Source organism: Marmota monax, unplaced genomic scaffold (genome assembly GCF_021218885.2).
Source record: "Marmota monax isolate L192 unplaced genomic scaffold, Marmota_monax_Labrador192_F-V1.1 WCK01_AAM20220418_F8-fsc00054, whole genome shotgun sequence".
NCBI lineage: Eukaryota > Metazoa > Chordata > Mammalia > Rodentia > Sciuridae > Marmota > Marmota monax.
In genome coordinates, this window is record NW_026692145.1 from 830,584 (window position 1) to 850,722 (window position 20,139).

General features: G+C 33.8%; 1 protein-coding gene across 4 annotated transcripts in view; it reads right to left on the bottom strand.

The window, feature by feature from the left end:
• Positions 1 to 753: 753 nt before the first annotated feature.
• The window catches only part of Phf6 (PHD finger protein 6), a 50,514-nt gene continuing 31,128 nt past the window's right edge, over positions 754 to 20,139 (bottom strand). Inside the window, exons 6-11 of one of the 4 annotated variants that reach the window (XM_046467797.1) lie at positions 16,826 to 16,995; positions 16,524 to 16,667; positions 15,331 to 15,435; positions 11,783 to 11,916; positions 4,233 to 4,362; positions 754 to 2,037 (exon numbers count right to left, since the gene is read on the bottom strand). In XM_046467797.1, coding sequence (XP_046323753.1) covers positions 4,233 to 4,362; positions 11,783 to 11,916; positions 15,331 to 15,435; positions 16,524 to 16,667; positions 16,826 to 16,995 — 683 coding nt within the window. In that variant the 3' untranslated portion in view covers positions 754 to 2,037. Of the gene's footprint in view, positions 4,363 to 11,782; positions 11,917 to 15,330; positions 15,436 to 16,523; positions 16,668 to 16,825; positions 16,996 to 20,139 lie in introns of all 4 variants that reach the window. The other 3 variants (XM_046467791.1, XM_046467786.1, XM_046467804.2) reach the window with 3 other exon arrangements.

A 20,139-nucleotide genomic window follows, 5' to 3' on the forward strand; every position in this document is an offset into this window, starting at 1 on the left:
AAACCTGCCATCCTGTTTCAGCATTAATCAGAACCTGTTACTTGATTTTTCCCCTCCTCTGATTAAGAAAGCAGGTTAGGAATTATGTATGGAATGAGCATATTCCACTAATTAAAACTCTGATTTCTACCTGGACATGACCAATCTCAATACAGGAGTACTGTACTAGCAGCATGATGCCCGTAGTAATGGGAGTAAATGTAAGCCTATGAGGTAGAGTCCCTTATGACAAGGGTATTAATCCTTCACTCCTGCAACCTGTCACATAAATTATACTAGGAGTTTTGGTGTGTTTATTTTCAAAATCATCTTCTAATTAGGTTCCAGTATTTTAAGTACTAAGTATCTGAAAGTCTAAAACTGTTGATCCTTGAAATGTACTAGAAGAACCAAAATGTAATGCAATTGTATTGTGCTTAAAAAATTGCTGTTTCTCTCTCTCTTGGAGAAAACCTTTAGATTGTGAATTTGAATTAACTTTTTTTCTTCCCATACTTTTCTTTCCCCTACAATAGTTTTTTTGAGGTAGGTGTGTTCTCTCTCTCTCTCTCTCTCTCTCTCTCTCTCTCTCTCTCTCATAGTGCAGGGGACTGAACTGAGGGTCTTGAGCATGCTAAGTGCTGTACCACTGGTCTACATCCCTAACCCCTCTGACATTTCACCTTAAAATTAAGCAATACTAAAACGAACACAGTATTATACCTGGTGTCAAATAAACTTCATTATATGTTTCACAAAAAAGACATACAAATATGAAAGTCATAACTCATTTATTGAATGAATAGTATATGCAAGAATACCAATAAAAGGAAACTAATACTACAAACTACAATTTTGAAAATAAAGCCAATATAACAGGAACAAAATATACATAACATGAGAGGAATGTTTGATTTTTGACCCATGATGCATTCCTTATCTTTACAATTAACCTAAATGTCTTTCAGAACAAAACTATACCTTGGTCTAACTTTAGTGCTTTTTAAAAAAGCAACAACACTCTAGAACACTTTTTCTTTTGCTTTGAGACATTTGAGATTCACACATTTGTTCAAGTACATAGATTCTGATTCAATAGTAGATCTACAGATCTCTTAATATCTTGAGTAGCATGTACTTCTGAGCATTTACTATCTGAAAGTCTAAAACTGTTGATCCTTGAAATGAAATTTATTTCAGTTGTGGGTTTTAATAAATTGAGATGAAAGTAAAATTCACCCCCCACCCCACCTCCCCCCAGGAACAAAGAGCTCTTATTAAAGTATAGAAACTCAAGTCTATCTTTCTACTCTAAAGAACATTTCTTACTAACATTTCTGGTAAGGCAATAAATGCTCCAGAATAATCTTCAATATACGCTTGCAAAGATTACACTGTTTAATATCAATAACAAAAATAAAACAAAAAAAAAAAAAGAAAAAAGGAAAGAAAGAAAAAGATGCTTCAAAATTTCAGGCTAAAATATGCATAAAAGACAGTAATGGCAGTATTTTTGGAAATGATGTAAATGTCATATACTTATCAAATAATGTCATGCTTATTAAAACTACAGTTAAAGACTTAAGAGATGTACAGTAAATACACTGCTGAGGTCCATTTATCTAAATATTAATACCACAATGGAATTACTACCCAGAAGATGATGATGCTACTTGGGAACATAAGTACTGTACAATTTTTACATTGTAAGGCACTTTTACTCAGCATGTGATGAAAACATGGATAGAGAATCAAAATATTGGAGGTTTACAACCCAAGGTGATTTTTCATGTGACTGCAATTTACATTTCAATTTTAATGAAAGATTATTTAGCCAATCACACCACAGTGAGAAAAACAGGTAGTCAGCCACTTATCTAGCCAACCAAAAGGTAAAGTGCTATTCTGGTTGCTAGTGGCAGAGAAAGGGCTGAAGAAACCCATACAAAGTCGTACATTTTACTACATAACAAATCCATCAAGTGACAGCTATAGTATTTGAAGTCCTTTATATAATTATTGACTGGCCATGATTACCCCTGGCACCTTCCATTTTTCCTAAAAAAAAAAACATCATTACAGTAGTTGTCCAAAAATGAAGGAGCTCTGTTTCTCCGTGGGTAAGTTCTATGGCACACAATGTAAAAATGATCTAGACACAGTGATTTAAAGATTTAAAAAATAATGGTTTTTCAAGCTGTTGTAAGGAAATAAAGTACAGATCCTTTGGGAAAAGTCACATAGCTTGGTAAACAACATTTAGATCTGTCCTTGCACTTCAAGTCATGATGAACTTTGAAAATTAATCACATACACATGATGACAGATTAAGAGCAAAAAGAGAAAACATGGAGGGCAATCCACTACTAAAGCTAGTTTCCTTCTAAAAATAACAATAAAGATGGTTAAAATAAAGCACGCATAGAGTCCCTTGATTTAAGGAAATGTGTAAATACACACTTGACAAATATGATCTTAAGGGACTAGCAGTTAAAAAATTCAGTCATTAAGCACAGTGTAATTTTCCACCTGTTACATTTTTAAATCTATCAGCTGCAGAATATCTCAATGTATAGTCAAGTTAGCATGTTGTTTCTTATTTGCAAATCTGCTTTACTGTGGTAGGTTAACTAATAATTCAGAAATCAGAATCCTACCCTTGGTATTGAGGTGCTATGGTAATATCAGGCAGACCACAACTAAAGTTTTTTTGTTGTTGTTTTGTTTTTGGTTTTGCCATAAAGAAACATATAAATGTGCTTCAGCAGAGAAGTGGAAGAAAATATCACTAGCTGGAAATGCCAGTGTAAAAATCCTTTCTAAAAAGCTGGGTGGGTTCTTAGGCTTTCATCAACAATTGTGATGATGAATAAAACAATACTGAGCCCTGCCAGAAAAAAAGCAGGGCCCCAAAGCCTATTTAATAGATAACAAAAGCAATGACTGAAAACATTACAAATATTAAATAAAGTTTCTAAAATAGTGGTCACAAAATTAAAAATAAATACTGTTTTCTGCAAAGACTGTTTTTTACTCCTACAACACACGAGACCTCCTTACATACTTTGGGCCAATATGTGAAGTGTTCACACAACAGGGCACTTGGGAGGAATGGGTTTCAGACATGGTGTCTAAAGTCCTTAGCGAGTAGTAACCCCTTAATCAGAAAGAGGTTTAATTTGCTGTTGCCAAATATTAGTTTAAACATGAAAGGATTCAATCATTTTGCCAGAAGCTCTTTGTATGACATGGAAAGAGAAGCAGTGTATTGTCGAGAGAATTTTGGCATAAGCACTGGAGCTCATAGCTTATAATCACCAGTTGCCCGAGTCCATGCTGGTCAGTGAGAACAACGTTAACAGGAACCAAATGAAAAGCTTCAGCACACTTCTTGGAAGAGATTTTTAGCATGTGCTGTCAAAGCCAAGAGAAAAAGAAGGTTCTCTTCATTTCTAGCCTCCATTACTTGAGTGTGAAAAAAAAATCCACAAATTACCATGTGTTGCCACCAGCGGCATGTTTGCATTGTAAAGTAAAATTTGCTTATAGTTTCCCTTGAGCATGAATCCACTAAACAAACTTAAACACTCTAAACAGTAGAACTTTGTTCAGTCCAGAAATATAGCTTACTTCATTTCAATGTCTGCTTTAACTGTTGACACTATACACAGGGTTAATAGTGTTTCAATTGCTTCCCAGAAACTGCAAACTACAGCTACGTAATACCAACATGTCAAACTCGCCGTCTAGTGAAGGCTCATAAAACAAACAAGATGTTTTTAGGCAGTTCAATGAAAGATCTAAGAGTTGGGCAGTAAAAAGTTACAAACCCTTTTTAATTTTAGAAAACAGTGAAAAAAGAATAGTAGTTATGGATGTCTTATTCATTCCCAGTTTTCTAACTCTGTCCCATGAACCTGTTTAAAAGATGATAAAAATATGTAAAATATGATGCTTGAGGGGAATACAATCAACATAATGTTATTGAGGAGTGAGAATATCTTACTAATTTGACATTATAACTACATTTATTGTAAAGTAGATAGCTTGTTTTTATGGTTACAAAATTGGCTAGTTAAAAAAAAGAAAAACAACAACTATGCAAGCCTACACAATCCTCAGCATTCCAGTAACATGCTCTTAACTAAACATAATAGGATTAAAATATCTTACTGCATACCATTACTTGTGTATTTATTTATCAAGTGTGTATTGTATCCTGACAACAGATCCCATATAATTAACATTCATACCTAGTTTCCATTAAGTTGCTGCTGAGTTAGTTGTTGCTGATCAATTTCTACTTTTCCCCGGCTTTTACTCTCTCGTTCCTCATCTTCTTCATCTCTCTCATCATTTCCACTATGATTTTTACAATACAGTCTACAATGAGAAAAAACAAAAATTTCAAAATTTGTTGTCATTTTCAATGAGAATACACTCATATCATATTTAGCAGATAAAGTCTGAGCACATATAAAATATGAGTTTCCTCATTCCAATTAAAAATACCCTATCATTGTTTACAGGTCCATTTCTATCTGCAAGGTAGGAAAACACAGTATTATTGACATAACACATTTATCTCAAAACCTCTAGTTTATGATGACAGTTATCATAAGGCAATTCCTCATTCTGGACAATCAGATTAAAAGCAAGGTGTTTGGCCAACTTAAAAATACACCTTTTGGGTATATATAAGGAATAATCAAATTCTATGAATTTGTTTCATATCCATAATTTGCAGTCACATATCAAGAAATATATTCTATATGAACTGATACTTTCTGCTCACATCTAATGAAACAATTTTTCTCAAAATCTTCAAATGTCTTTTCATCACTGGTGTCCTAGCCTATACTAGAATACCTTCATGAATCATCCAACAGTTTTCCTGCATTGAATTAGGCTATGTCTCTCTCATTCTAGTCTGGTCCCTCCAACTTCTTTTTATCTCACAACATTGACTTTTCTGGACAGAATCAGACCAGCCTGCTTATCAACTTCATCACACTGTGATTATACTGTTTTATTTGGTTCTCTCACCCTATATTTTATATTAAATGGGAAGAATGTCTAAGGGTTTGATTAGCTTTAGGTTTAACTTTTGTTTTTCAGTCAAGTCACTTTTTAGGTGATCCTGCATACTGCAGGAGGCATGTAATTTCAAACCTTCTGCTATTAGTGATGCTGATGCTTGATCATTTGGTTAAGGTGGTGGTGATGACCAGATTTCTCCACTGAAAATCTTTTGAGTGATTCTTTCGTATCATGCTGTTTCAACAACCTTTTACTTGGATATAATATGCTATGTATTTGAAATTTATTTTATTTTCTTAAATATATATATTTTAATTATTGATAGTCCTTTATTTTATTTATTTATATGTGGTGCTGAGAATCGAACCCAGTGCATCACACATGCCAGGCAAATATGTTACCACTGTGCCACAGCCCTAGCCCCTTAAAATTGATTTATTTTTATTTATTTATTTATTTATTTATTTATTTTGCAGTGCTGGGGATTGAACCCAGGCCCTCATGTACACTAGGTAAGCCCTCTATCACTGAGCTACATAGATTCCCAACCTGAAATTCATTTAAGTTTTTAATAAAAATAGCAATATAAATGATTTTGTAGAATCAGAGAAAGGTGGGCTGATTTGAGCTCAGTTTTAGGTGAATTACACACAATATGATAATGGAACAATGGTTAGAAAATGTTCACTAGATGCCCTCTTGTGGTCAATAATGGATAAAAGATTATATAGAAATTCACATGTCAAATAGATGATCTAAAGTAGGTCTAATATTTGAGTAGAATAAAAGCCAAGAGTGGGGTTGGGAGTACAATATTAACAAATTACTTCAATCCAGTTTTTCTCATTTTTGAGTCTTAAAACATTTTCAATAACTTTCAAAGAGCTATGGAGAATTTTTACTCTTCAAATGATGCACATTGGAAACTACGTCTTGTATTTCACAAGTTCAAATGTCAAGAGTTAGATTCCTTATACAGTATGCCTATGAAGCATCTTGCCTAAATTATAACCTGAATCATATTAAGCCTTTGAACCAGCTTATTGTTTACACAAAATATGGAGGGAAAGGTTGAATAAATAAGTTAAAGACAACAAGAAATAGCAAGCAGACATTTACAATGTGGGACTTTCACAGGATAACTTATTAGGGTTCTTCAAGAAGATAGAAAAAATGTGAGTAGTTAGGGGTAGCTCTATTTTAAGATAGATTTAGCAGACAGGTCAAATGCAGTGGATGGACCTTGATGTATTGAATAGTTGAGCAAATCAAATCTAAAAAGACACTTGCGAGACAAGTAGGGAAACGTGGAAATGGACTAGGTATGAGAAAATACTAATAAGGAATTGTTCATTTTATAATATGTGATAATGGAACACTGATTTTGTAAGATATACCCGTATTTGTAAGAGATGCATACTAAAGTATGTAGAGATAAGAACAAGAGAGCTGGAATTCTGCTTTAACATACTTCAAGAAAAAAACAATAGATGAAACAACTGTGGTAATAACTTGGTAACTGCTGATAGAGAAAATTGTCATACCATTCTATTTTGGTGTACATTTGAAAAATCTTTTGAATAGAAAGGTTTCATCTAAAATTAACAAGTCCCTTGTTGTCAGAAAATTTTTGATCTTTTTATGGAATGATTTTCCATTTACAGAATATTTTCCATAGTTGCTTAAGTGTCTTTTACCAGTCTAGGCACCAAGGTCACAGGTGTCAGTTGGTCAAACAAGATCCCTGCTGTCACAGAACTCACTATTTTATGGTGGGAAACTGACATTTTAAAAAATTCATATTAAATTATTTTAAAGACAATGAAGGCAACAAACATACTCCTCCCTTCCTTTTTAATATGAATATATTGTCAGAATCCAGAAAGGGTTGGTAAAGGAAGGAAAGCCATATTTAAAAGATAAGGAAGCCACTTTATACAGAAATATCCCTCTGCATTTCTTCCTATTTGCCCATTCCTCTCTCCTCAAACTACTTGCATATAGATTCTCATTTGAACTGAAAGGTCTCTGTCTGTAACCCATGTTGAAAGCAGATTGGAGAAACATTTTTTAAATTTTATTTTTTAATTGTGGTTGGACACATTTATTTGGGTACATTTATTTTATTTATTTTTAAGTGGTGCTGATGATCAAACCCAGGGCCCCACACATGCTAGGTGAGTACACTATTGCTGAGCCACAACCCCAGCCCAAGAAACATATTTTAATGTGAAAAAGAAAGAGCATTTCAAATCACTATGGATCTTTGTGCAAATAATTTTGCTTAGAAATGGTCACTGAAATAAGGTATTCTTTTTCTTTTTAAATATTTATTTTGTAGTTGTACACAATGCCTTTATTTATTTATTATTTATTTATTTTTATGTAGTGCTGAGGATTGAACTCAGGGCCTCACACATGCTCTACCACTGAGCCACACCCCCAGTACTAAAACAAGGTTTTCTAATAGTCAAAAAGTGGAAAAGAAGAAAGGAAGAGAAGAGAAGAGAAAAGAAGGGAAAAGAAAAGACCTCTAAATATCCAAAAATGGAAACAATGAAACTAACTGACATATCCACAGGATAGAATACTATGTAACCATTAAAATACATATAAAACTGTTTAATGTCACAGAAAAAAGTCTCAGTATAGTAATTGGAAAACAGATCATGAATCAGTATATATAAGAATCTTTTTTATAAATATACACATTTACACAATCACACAAACATCAAGAAGAAAATATTCCAAAAAATTTAAAAATTGTTAGCTCTGGGTAGTAGAATTAATTAACTCGTTTTTCTTATCTAATTCTCTACTTTTTCCAAAATGAAAATAGGTAATTATAATAAAAATAGCTAAATAAAATAAAAATGTAAATGCAGTAATTCTTCACATACTAGATTTTATTTTTTTAAAAAATTTTTTAATATTTATTTTTTAGTTCTCGGCGGACACAACATCTTTGTTTGTATGTGGTGCTGAGGATCAAACCCGGGCCGCACGCATGCCAGGCGAGCGCGCTACCACTTGAGCCACAACCCCAGCCCCCACATACTAGATTTTAGATGTATAAAACGGGCTTGTTCTTTTAAAATGTTAATGGCTGCCAGGCACAGTGGCACATGTCTGTAATCCCAGTGGCTTAAGAGGCTGAGGCAGGAGGATCACAAGGTCAAAGCGAGCCTTGGCAATTTAGTGAGACCCTGTCTCAAAATTCAAAATGAATAGGGTAGGGGATGTGGCTCAGTGGTTAAGCGCCCCCTGGGTTCAATCCTGGGTACTGAAAAATAAAAAATGGCTACTTAAATAACAGTACACAGTTCATCATAAACCACAGAATCAGACAATGGGAAATGTAAAACTGTCTCTTCTCCTCCATCCCTTTGCAATTAATGGTAGATAGTAACCATTAATTTTGCTGAATGTATTCTAGAGATCTTCCTGTGCATACAAAAATACATACACACATATGTGGAAGGATGTTCTAAGGATGAATAAGCAGAAAGATGATAGATACGTAACCTGGGTCCCTGATGACACTGACAAACTGCTCCCCAACATCTAGACTTCTTTCCTCTGCCCACCTGAGGTAAGAAACAACTACCTTGTTGAAGCTGATATTTTTTCCCATTACATAAAGTAAACTTAATCATTACAAGTAGAAAATTATATCACACTTATTCTTCTAAATAAAATTGTCAAAAATTTTGGATTTGGTTTAAAATTATATTAAATAATAGATAATAATTATATTAAATAATAGATTGATTTGGTGAAAATAGATAATTTTCAATGCTATTCTGTCAAGAAGCATAATATATTTTGTCTGAGTCCTTTTTTCTTTATAGATGGAAAAGGTTAAGCTGGGTGCAGTGGTGCACACCTGTGATCTCAGTTACTTAGGCAGTGGAGGCAGGAGGATGGCAAGTTCCAGGCCACACTGGGCAATTTAGGGAGATCCTGTCTCAAAATACAAAAGCTCAGTGGTAGAGTGCCTGCCTAGCATGCATGAGGTCCTGGGTTCAATTCCCAGTAGTGAAAAAAAAAAGAAGGAAAAGATTCACCTTTAATTTGTGTCTATGGATGACGAACATTTTTCTTTTGCATTTTCTAACTGGAACTGTTTTTTAAAGTCATTTCATATTGTGCAGCCTTATTAATTTTAATAAGTTCAGAATTAATTCCTTTGGATTTTCTTGATATACATCAATAATTGACACTGATCATTTTATTTATTATACATTTTTTAAGATATTTATTTTTAGTTGTAGTTGGACACAAAACCTTTATTTCACTTATTTATTTTTATGTAGTCCTGAGGATCGAACCTAGGGTCATGCACGTGCGAGGCGAGCGCACTACCACTGAGCCACAACCCCAGACCATTTATTATACATTTTTCTTTTTTGCATGCTAGGGACCAAACCCAGAGCCTCTTAAATGCTAGGCAAATACTCTACCACTGAGCTACACCTCCAGCCCCTTTTTCCTTTGTTGCTACATTAGCTTAACCCTTGAGAAGAATGTTGAAAGTAATGGTGGTAGTTGATTCCTTTGTCTTCCTCCTAATCTCAATAAAAGTGCATTTAGTTTGGGTGCTGTGGCACATGCCTGTAATCCCAGTGGCTCAGGAGGCTGAGACAGGAAGATTGCAAGTTCAAAGCCAGCCTCAGCAAAAAGCAAGGTGCTAAGCAACTCAGTGAGACCCTGTCTCTAAATAAAATACAAAATAGGACTGGGGATGTGGCTCAGTAGTTGGGTGCCCCTGAGTTCAATCCCTGGTACCTCCCCCCCAAAAAAGAAAAAAAAAGTGCATTTAGTCTAATGGTTCTGTTAGAGATGAACATAAGAATCACATGAAAAGTCATAAAATACAGGGTTTGTGCCTCAACACAGACCTAATGAACTTAAATCTCTGTGGGGTGGGGCCCAAGCATCGATCCCCATCCACCTCAGGTGATTCTGAGGATCACCCCTGGATAAGGACCATTGCTCCTTATTTCAATTCTAAATTATTTGCTATTTTCTCCTACTCACCCTATTAAGATTCCTAGCTTACCAAGAGCACTCTTTTTATGTTACTTTAAAATTCAAAACATTGGGCTGGGCACAGTGGTGCATGCCTGTAATCCGAGCAGCTTGGGAGGCTGAAGCAGGAGGATCATGAGTTCAAAGCCAGTGTCAGCAACTTAGTGAGGCCCTAAGGAACTCAGCAAGAGTTTTCTCTAAATAAAATTAAAAAAAAAAAAAACACGCTGGGGATGTGGCTCATTGGTTACGTACTCCCCTGGGTTTAATACCTAGTACCAAAATAAAATCATAAATTGATATTGAATGTTATAAAATGTCTTTTCACCATCTATTGGGAAGGTACAGGATTTTTTTTACCCTTAGTTATAATAGATTACATTAACATATGTCCTAATTTTGAACATCTTTTAAATTTGTAGATAGAGCTGCACTCAATTTACTAATATTTTATTTAGATTTTTGTATATATATTTATAAAAGTAAGACTGGTCTCCAGTTTGTTCTTTTAATGTATCTTTGTTAGGTCAGGTCTGGTATCACAGTTAAGCATGCTTTATAGAATGAGCCAAGAAATTTCCCATCTCTTGTTTGTGTTAGTTCTTTTCAAATAACATTGATATTATCTGTTTCTTAAAGGCTTGATGGAACTCCTTTGAAAATATTTATGCCCTAACAAAATTTGGTCAATTTTATAATATGGCATCAGCAACTTACGAAGGCAACCCAAATGATCTGATGACTGCTTGAGTAAACTGCTTTTTACACATAATACCAGACCCTGAAGTTATTGGTTTACTGCATATTAGGCACGTGAGAATACAGAAGTGCTTTACAACTCTCAAAGGCAAATTAAATTTCAGGTATCCCTATCAAATTATTCTACATTTGATTAAACAAATGAAATCATTATAGATGCCACTAGCCCACAGTGGAAGATTCATAAAAAAAGTAAGTGATATTGCAGTCCCAAATCTCCAAATCCTACTTTTCTTCCCTTGCTATGCTGGGGACTGAACTCAGGGTCTTATACATGCTATTGCACTGAGCTACACCCCAACACCATATTCATTCATCATTTTTCCAAGACAATCTTTTGACTTCTATCTTCAACAATATCCTAGTCAAAGTTACCAACAATTATCACCTGGATCATCAGCCATAGCCTTCTAACTCATCTCCCCATCTCTCCTTGGCTCCTTTCCCACCCGAAAGTCTTGCACACTTGCTTTTCTCTCTGCCTAGAATGCCTCCCCATCTTCACCTTTATCCTTATCTCAGCGCAAGTGCTGATTCCTTCAGAAAATTCTTAAACATTCCCTACTACAGACTATATTAGCTCTCCTGTCATATGTTCTCATAGCACTTTGTAACTTTAGAGTGCTTATGTAGTTTGTAGTTGTTTATTTATTGTCTGGTCATGTAAAAATAGGGTTCTCCCAATTAACTGACTGTATCCTTTAAAAGGACGCAGTCTGTGTCTGTCTTGATCATTATTGTATACCCAGCTCCTAGCACAATGCTTGGCACAGAGTAAGCATGGATGAATGAATAAATGCTAATTCAGGGATACATAGTCACAGGAAAGTGCCAATTGCAATTCTCATTCCCTATATAATAGGCTCAATATTCTATATTTGACTAAATGCCACCAAAGAGGTAACTGGTAACCTACTTAAGTGCAGTTACTTACTGACATGTTTAGGAAAATGGACAAATGTTGCTTTCTTACTTGTAAATTCCTCGTGACATATTTTCAATGTATTTAGCTTTGTCTTGTACTCCACAGTGGTAATGGTAGGTCTTAACACAGGCTTTTATTTCACATCCAATAGTAGCACCAGGCTGACTACAAAGTGTACATTTCTGTTTAAAAGAAAGAGAAAGAATGATCGTAAGCAGAATTCCAAAGTTTAGGCAATCTTATTTATTCTATTTTAGTCATATTTCAGCCAACTATTCCAGTTTATAAAGAAAACAGCAGCAATATTCTATCAGAAAAGAGAGTACACTGTACTTATAATACATAATTAAAATAATGTTACAGCCAGGTGCAATGGTGCACACTTCTAGTCTCTGCTATGCAGGAGACTGAGGTGGGAGGATCACTTGAGCCCCAGGAGACCTTGTCTCAAACAAACAAACAAAAAAAAGAATAATATGTGGCAACTTAAACCTTCTAATTAAGTCATGCCCTGATGTTTACGTTATTTAACAATTAAAAACTTCCAGCTTGTCAGAAAAACTATACCAACTATGGGAGAACTGACATCTCCCATGTGTCTTATGACAATCCTTGATACCAAACACAAAAAGATGATATATTTCAGTGGTCTGACTTCTCTTCCTCCTTGAGATCAGATCCTTTCCTATTTTAATTGGGGGAAGAATGAGGAAACAGGAAAGCATCCCTTCAGAGAGAGATCATCACCAAGTAGACAAAAGGGCAGAAATTAAGGGGCTGAAATCTTTTCAAAACTCCTGACTTTGGCCTTGATCAGCCTCACCTAAAGAATGTTCTGAGATTGAAAGTGCCTGTTGCAAAAAGAATTTCATAGTCAAATAAGTTTGAGAAACAGTGGGTTAAGCAGATCACTTTATTGCAGAACTTCTCACAGCCTTTTCTCCAGGAAGGGGTATATAGTAGATAGTTTTCAAATTTACTGAACTCTAGATGCCTTTTTACTTTCAGAGCAGGTAAGGAGGTATCCTGATGGACTAATTTCCTTTGGAGCACACATGGGAGAGAGATACCAATTTAGTATTTACCCTAACCTTCAACAGTACAGAAGAAAACAGTAAGTGAATTGAACGGTTGTCCTATTCACTTATTTGGATTTTTTAATGACACGGCATTGCTGCATGATTTTCCCTTATTTCTTTTTAGTACTGTGAGTTCTCTTTATTACTAAACTGAACTGAATCTAAATGGAACAGATAACAACAATCTTCATACCTCAAAAGAAACTCCACAAAGAAAGGGTCAATTCTAATAGAGTAAGACAAAGATGATAATTGTCTGAAACCATTACATGAAAGAATGAAGAGTACCTTCACAGTAGAGGGATCAGATTTACCACCTGAAACCAAGAGTCAATCATTATGACCTATCTGATATGATAGGTAGGATGTGGATGATCTCACCCCCCAAAAAAGATGAAAATGAATCTAATCAAGCTTTACATGCATCTCCCACTTTAAATGGAAATATGGAGGTTAGAGAGACAAATAGCATCATGAAAAGCAAACACATAAAATAGTAGGACATTCTAAAGGACAATTAATTCATTTTCTTCAAGTCAGTAGCATACAAGAAAAATCCAAAACAACAGAGAGAGGGAGAAGAGGCTGCTGTACATTATGTAAAGGATATGTAAAAAACAAATGTAGAGCTGGGCATGGTGGTGCACATCTGTAATCCCAGTAACTCATAAGGCTGAGGCAGGAGGATAACAAGTTCAAGGCCAGCCTCCACAACTTAAGTGAGATCCTGCCTCAAAGCAAATAAATAAATAAACAAACAAACAAACAAATAAATAAATAAATAAATAAGGGCCGGGGATGTAATGCTCAATGACAGAGCATCCCTAGGTTTATTCCCCAGTATTGCAAAAACAATAACAAAATGAAATGACAAGAACAAAATGTAAAGCATGGACTTCCTTTGAAACCCAATTCACATAAATCAACCTTACAGCCAGTTTGGAGACAGGTAGGGAAATATAAGTATGAAGTGGGTATTAAGTAACACCAAGGAATTAGCTGTTATATAGAAGGTGTAACAATATTGTTGTTAGGTAAGAAACTGTCCAGTGAAGAGATTTATACTGCACTAGACAGAGGTGAAATGATATGAAATCTGAGTTTTGATTTAAAATACTTCAAGCAACAAGAATTAAAGGCATAGTGAAATGAGTACCACAAATCCTTGATAAATGATGAATTAAGGTGATGGATGTGTTACTAGTCTTTGTAATTTTGATGTCTGAAAAATTTTCAAAACAAAAAATCATCATTAAGTCATTTCTAGAGATAACTGCTGTCTTAAAAGACTTTGTATTCCACTGACATTCCACTTGCATAAGCTTTAAAGGAGTAAGTGATCAATAAAGATGCCAATATTTGTCAAAGTTCCTTATTAGTAATTCAGCATGTTTAAAAATAGACTAGCCAGGAGCAATGGCACACGCCTAAAATACTAGAAGCTCAGGAGGCTGAGGCAGGAGAATCGTTGAGTTCAAAAGCCAGCCTCAGCAAATTAGTGAGGCTCTAAAGAAACTTAGTGAGACCTTGTCTGTAAATAAAATATAAAAAAAGGGCTGGGGAGGGTTGGGGTTGTGGCTCAGTGGTAGAGCGCTCACCTAGCATGTGCAAGGCCCTGGGTTCGATCCTTAGCACCACATTAAAAAATAAATAAATAAAATAAAGATATCGTGTCCAACTACAACTAAAAAAAAATTTTTTTTAAAAAGGAGGCTGGGGATGTGGCTCAGTGGTCCTGGGTTCAATCAATAGTACTGTCCTCCGCCCCCCAAAAAAACCCTTGAGACTAAAGTACATTTTATAAAGGAAGCTTTAAAGCTACCATAAACATTTTAAGAGACATAACTGTTTATGTGTAAATTAAACAGAAGCCCTAAAAATCTTTTCCTTTCTTTAAAAAGAAAAGAAAATCTGGGTGTGGTGGCACATGCCTGTAACCCCAGTGGCTCAGGGGGCTGAGACAGGAGGATCACAAGTTCAAAGCCAGCCTCAGCAAAAAGTGAGTCTCTAAGCAACTCAGTGAGACCCTGTCTCAAAATAAAATATAAAAATGGGGCTAGGGATGTGGCTCAGTGATCAAGTGCCCCTGAATTCAATCCTTGGTACCAAAAGAAAAAAAAGAAAAGAAAAAGTATTAACAACATGGGTAAGTTTTCAATGCTATATTCAACTTATGGAATTTTTCATTAAGCAAAATTATACAATATAACAGTTTAAACTTAATAAAGTGGGTTACATTCATATTTTCATTTATTTTATTAAAGAGCACTCAAATACCCTGAAATGTAAACCTAATCCATGTAAATCTTTGAAGAAATGAAGTTACATAGAAAGAGTAAGTTTCAGTAACATCAGCATTTTTTATTATGTTACAAATAAAGTCAAATATATACTGTGCTTTGACATATGAACTGCTTTATATTAAATTTCTTGATGACTGGTAAATTTGAGGTGTGTTCTTAATTTAAAGCAGAGTCAAGAATAATGTTGCATAACACAAATATAAAAATCACAGACCATTCTTTTTCCTCGCTTAATCTCCTGAAGTACAGTTTTAATATCAAAATCTCCAAATTCTGCTCTTGATGTTGTTGTGAGCTGGACTGTGCCAGAAGAAAACAACTAGAGAAGAAAAATGCAAGAATATTACCATTCAGAATCCTTATAACAAAGAGATTAGATAATAATAAATATGCTGCATTAATTTCCAGTGAAAAGATATTTTTTCCATAATAATCAAATAACAACAAATATTTTAAATATATTCATATATTTGATTAAAATTTAACCCAAAATAAAGACTGAAAAAAACTTAAGATTGCCACTGTGGAGACAAGATTAAATACCCTGCTTCAAACAATGAAGATTTCAACAATATCACCCTGTTGTCTCAACCTTTTTACATTTCCAGGTTTTTTCCCCCCATGAACCAGTGATACTTTATTTAGCACTGGAGGGGCACATTTTCTGGGGGAAAACATCCCATTTCCACAGTTTTAAGAAATAGTTTAAGTTGACAAATTTCAGAGATACAGATCAAATCACCTGGTTTTTTTTTTTTGTTGTTGTTGTTGTTTGTTTGTTTGTTTTGTAAAAAAGACATGTGTGGGATCTATTCCACAGGGGTCCAAGGTACATTTATTTGGAAAAAGCTTCCCACGTAAATCTGATATGCACTTTAGTCAAGAACTTCTGATATAAATAATATAACTTTAAAAGAACTAATCATATAATGGGATGAATAATTCAATACAACTGAACACATTTAGGTGTTCTGTAAGTCAGGCCTGGATCTAAGGATGAAAAGATAAAAATTTGTCCTCACCTTATTCTTATCTTTGAGGCATTGAAAAATTTATTAGGAAAGACAGACTCATAAATAATAACTGCAATATAGTGTATTAAGTAAAACAACAGCAGTAGTTATTATAGTGGAAAACGTGTTTATATAAATTAAATTCTTACAGTTGTGAAATAATTATGGATTATCTTGCATATAACTATAATTAGCATACTTCAAATTCTAGTAAAACATAAAAGCTATTTTTTTAAAAATCTAAAGTTTATTAAGATTTGAGATTATAAGATATTACTATTCATTACTCTAGAACATGAATACTAGAGGTAAATATGCCATGTTTGGTTATTAGCTAAATTATTTTCACAAAAGCTTAGGCTTAAATTAGGCACATAAAAAGAACCTTGCTTACCATGCACTTATAATGTGCAGCTGCTTTCTTGGCATTAAATATATGCAGTTTTCCTCTTGCTTCATTTTCTTCCTCTCCTACATGACAAAATCCACATTTGGGCCTGGTGTCACTAGGGCTGCTTCTGTGTGGAGACCTATCTCTCTGCAAATATAAAAGAAAAAAAAAAACACACTTCAGAAATGCTATCAGTATTTCAAGCTTATTTAACATTTCAAATGATAAACCTTAACTACAGAAAAAGTTTAAATGAAATATTCATTGTGCAACAAAAAGTAAAAATCCAATAGTTTTTCACTTACATAGGAACTACTTTCCATTTCATCTGTTCCGTGGGAAGATGTGGACCTTGTATCTTCTGACAGCCCTTTAAAACTAGTTTTTCTTGGTCTTCCTTTGCGACTTTTCTTTTTACTTTTTGGGGATGAGGGCTCCAGTTCATGTTCATTAAAACTTTCTTCTAAATCAGCTGCTTAAAAATGAACAAAAGCTTTATATGGACCAGTCTTAAAATGAGCATTAGTTTGCAGGTTCTGAGGACACAAACTTTTCCTTAGACTGAAATTGTATTCAGAAATGAGGAGAAATGATTTATAATATATTCAATATAGCAACCTACTGTTTCAGACAAATTTAACAAAATAATCAAATACAACATATAGTTTTATGATAATCACTATAACCTTATTTATTTCCTTTCAATCTGTATTCTGCAAAAAAATGAGCCACAACCCTAGCCCCAAGTTTTATGATCTTGATGGTATGGCTTTTAAATACTTTTACATCCATTTTAATAAAAGTTCAGTTTCTTAGGCACACTGACTTCATTTCGAGAGCTTATTAGCTATATGTAACTACTTGCAAAAGTATTACAGAGCACAAATTTGGACTATTTTTGTCACTACAGAAAAGTTCTATTGAACAGCACTGTTCTAGCTTTTCAACCACATGAAAACTGAATGAACAAATTCAGCAAGGAAGTTATCTACAATTGAACTAACTGATCAGGTAATTAAATGAATATTAAGTACAAAAGAAATTTCTGACTAGGTATGTTGCAAGTTGATTATGTATACTTTAATGGATTAAACAAAATTTATGTAGAAATTTTAGAACTGCATTTCCCAGCAATTTTAATTAAAAGAATTTCTACCACTAATAGATATTTCATTCAGCTATTCACTACAAATATTTTATTAAGGACCTTCTGTATATAAAATAATGCATTTAGTGTTCAAGAAGGTATAAGAACTAAATGTTAATTCATCTTAAGATCAAACTATACCCCATCCCAACTGCCACTTGCTAAAATAATTTTCCCTTATCATTCCGTCTAAGGAACCTCCTTTCTGATCCCCCAGGCCTGGGTCACTCCTTTCTCTCTTGCCTTGCTATGTTTCAACATCTTTTTCTCTACCAGATTTAATATTTGAATTTATTTATTGAAATGTTTATTATCTATCTCTCCCACAATTCCTTGGACACAGGGGTTTGTTCCTCTTATTCTTTGATGTAGAATGGTTAGTGCTAATGTGTTCAATAAATATGTTATATGAATAAAAAACAAAAAGATCAAACTATGTAAGTTTTAGGTACAGCCTTCTAATTCCTGTATTGAATCTTCCTTTACCATGTTACTGGTTATTATTCTACAGAGTATTATTAGTACATTGAGAATAATAATATTCTCAATGAGAAAGCATATCTGCTCCTACTCTCCAGATGCTGTTCAATACTCTAAAGGATTTTTGGCTTTTAGAAATAAAAGCATATTCATTATAATAAATGGGCAATTCAATTATTATATATATAAAAGCTCAGGGAAAATATAAGTGTTTGCAAGACTGTTAATAAAAATTTACATGAATACAAATTTATATAACCATGATTGGATTAGAGGAAGTCAAGGGGTAGAGGTTCAAGTTATTGGACAGTGTTTAATAGGGAACAAATTCATGCAAATAACTTCCTGTGAAGACAGAAAATTCAACTTAAAATGATTTCTGACCTTAACACTATATCAAATATCATATCAGAGCATATTGCCTATTTAAATATTCAAACTAAACAATTTATAAACAATTCTACTAAAATTACTTACACTTGCCAAAAATTAAAATTCTTAAAATGAAAAATCATAACCAAATGTTCCAATCATTCAAATATATTTGTGTGTATGTATATAAAACATTTCAGTCATGTGCATATATACATATGTATACATACAACATATTCAGTTGTCTGTTATAAAAATGAACATCACTAATACCACAATATTGTATTATTAAACATCTATAAATAAACTAAGAACTGATTCTTTTATCAGGCCAATATGACTAGTTTTTCACATGGCATATTTCTCATAAACATGCAATATTCAGCAAAAAAAATTTACGGGACTTTCTAAGAGCAATACTAAAATCACAAAGGATTCATACACTTAACTACATTAGACTTTCAAATTTCTGGGGAGTAAAAAGAAGTGGTAAATTAAAAGGCAAACAATAAACTGGAACGGTGTCTCCTGTATCTGTGACAAAGGATAAATATCCTTATGACACAATAAACTCATATATGATTAAGACCCCAATGGAATAATGGATCAAGGAGCTGATGAAAAAATTTACAGAGCATAGGAAGTTAATAAACATACTTTAAAAATATGTAACTTCTCTAGAATCAAAACACAAATTAAATGATACATCATTTTTATCTGTCAATACAGCAGACTTCAAAATTATAAAATTATAAGATTACAATGAACCAAAAATGTGTTAGAAATGAAAATATATAAGTCCCTTTTAAATGGAGAGAATAGATCATGCTTCTAGATGAACGATAAGTATCAACATTAGAAATCAGTTCTTGCTAACCTAATTTAATGAAATTCCAATAAAATAGATCTTAAAGTTGATTTCTGGAAAAGTAAATAGGTAAGAACACAGAAGAATATCCTTAAAAAGAGTTATTTAAAAATATACTATAGGGGCTGGGGATGTGGCTCAAGCGGTATTGCGCGCGCCTGGCATGCGTGCAGCCCAGGATCGATCCTCAGCACCATATACAAACAAAGATGTGTGTCCGCCGAAAACTAAAAAATAAATATTAAAATTCTCTTTCCTCTCTCTCTCTTAAAAAAATAAAAATAAAATTATACTGTAAAGCAACAGCACTTGAAAATACTAGCACGAGAATAGACAGAGGAAGAGAACAGAAAGTTTCAAAACAGGCCAATGTGTATAGGGAGATCTGAGAATATGATAATAATGGTGGTATTTCAGATGGGGGGAAGACATGATAAAAAATTGCTTACCCATTTTTTTAAAAAATGAGATTCTTTTCCTCATACAATATGAAAAAGTACAGATGTATTGAAATATAATCATAAAATAAACTATAAATGTAAAGAGAGGAAAATAGAGAATTCTTGTTTATAAATTTTAGGTTGGGACACCTTAGTAGCCATAAGGGAAAAGATTGAGAGATGGGACTAAAAATTAGCAACTTTCATATAGCAAAAGGCACCATAAACTAAATTAAAAGACAAATTGTGCTGAGGGTGTAGCTCAGTGGTATAGCACTTGCCTAGCATACATGAGGCCCTAGGTTCAATCCC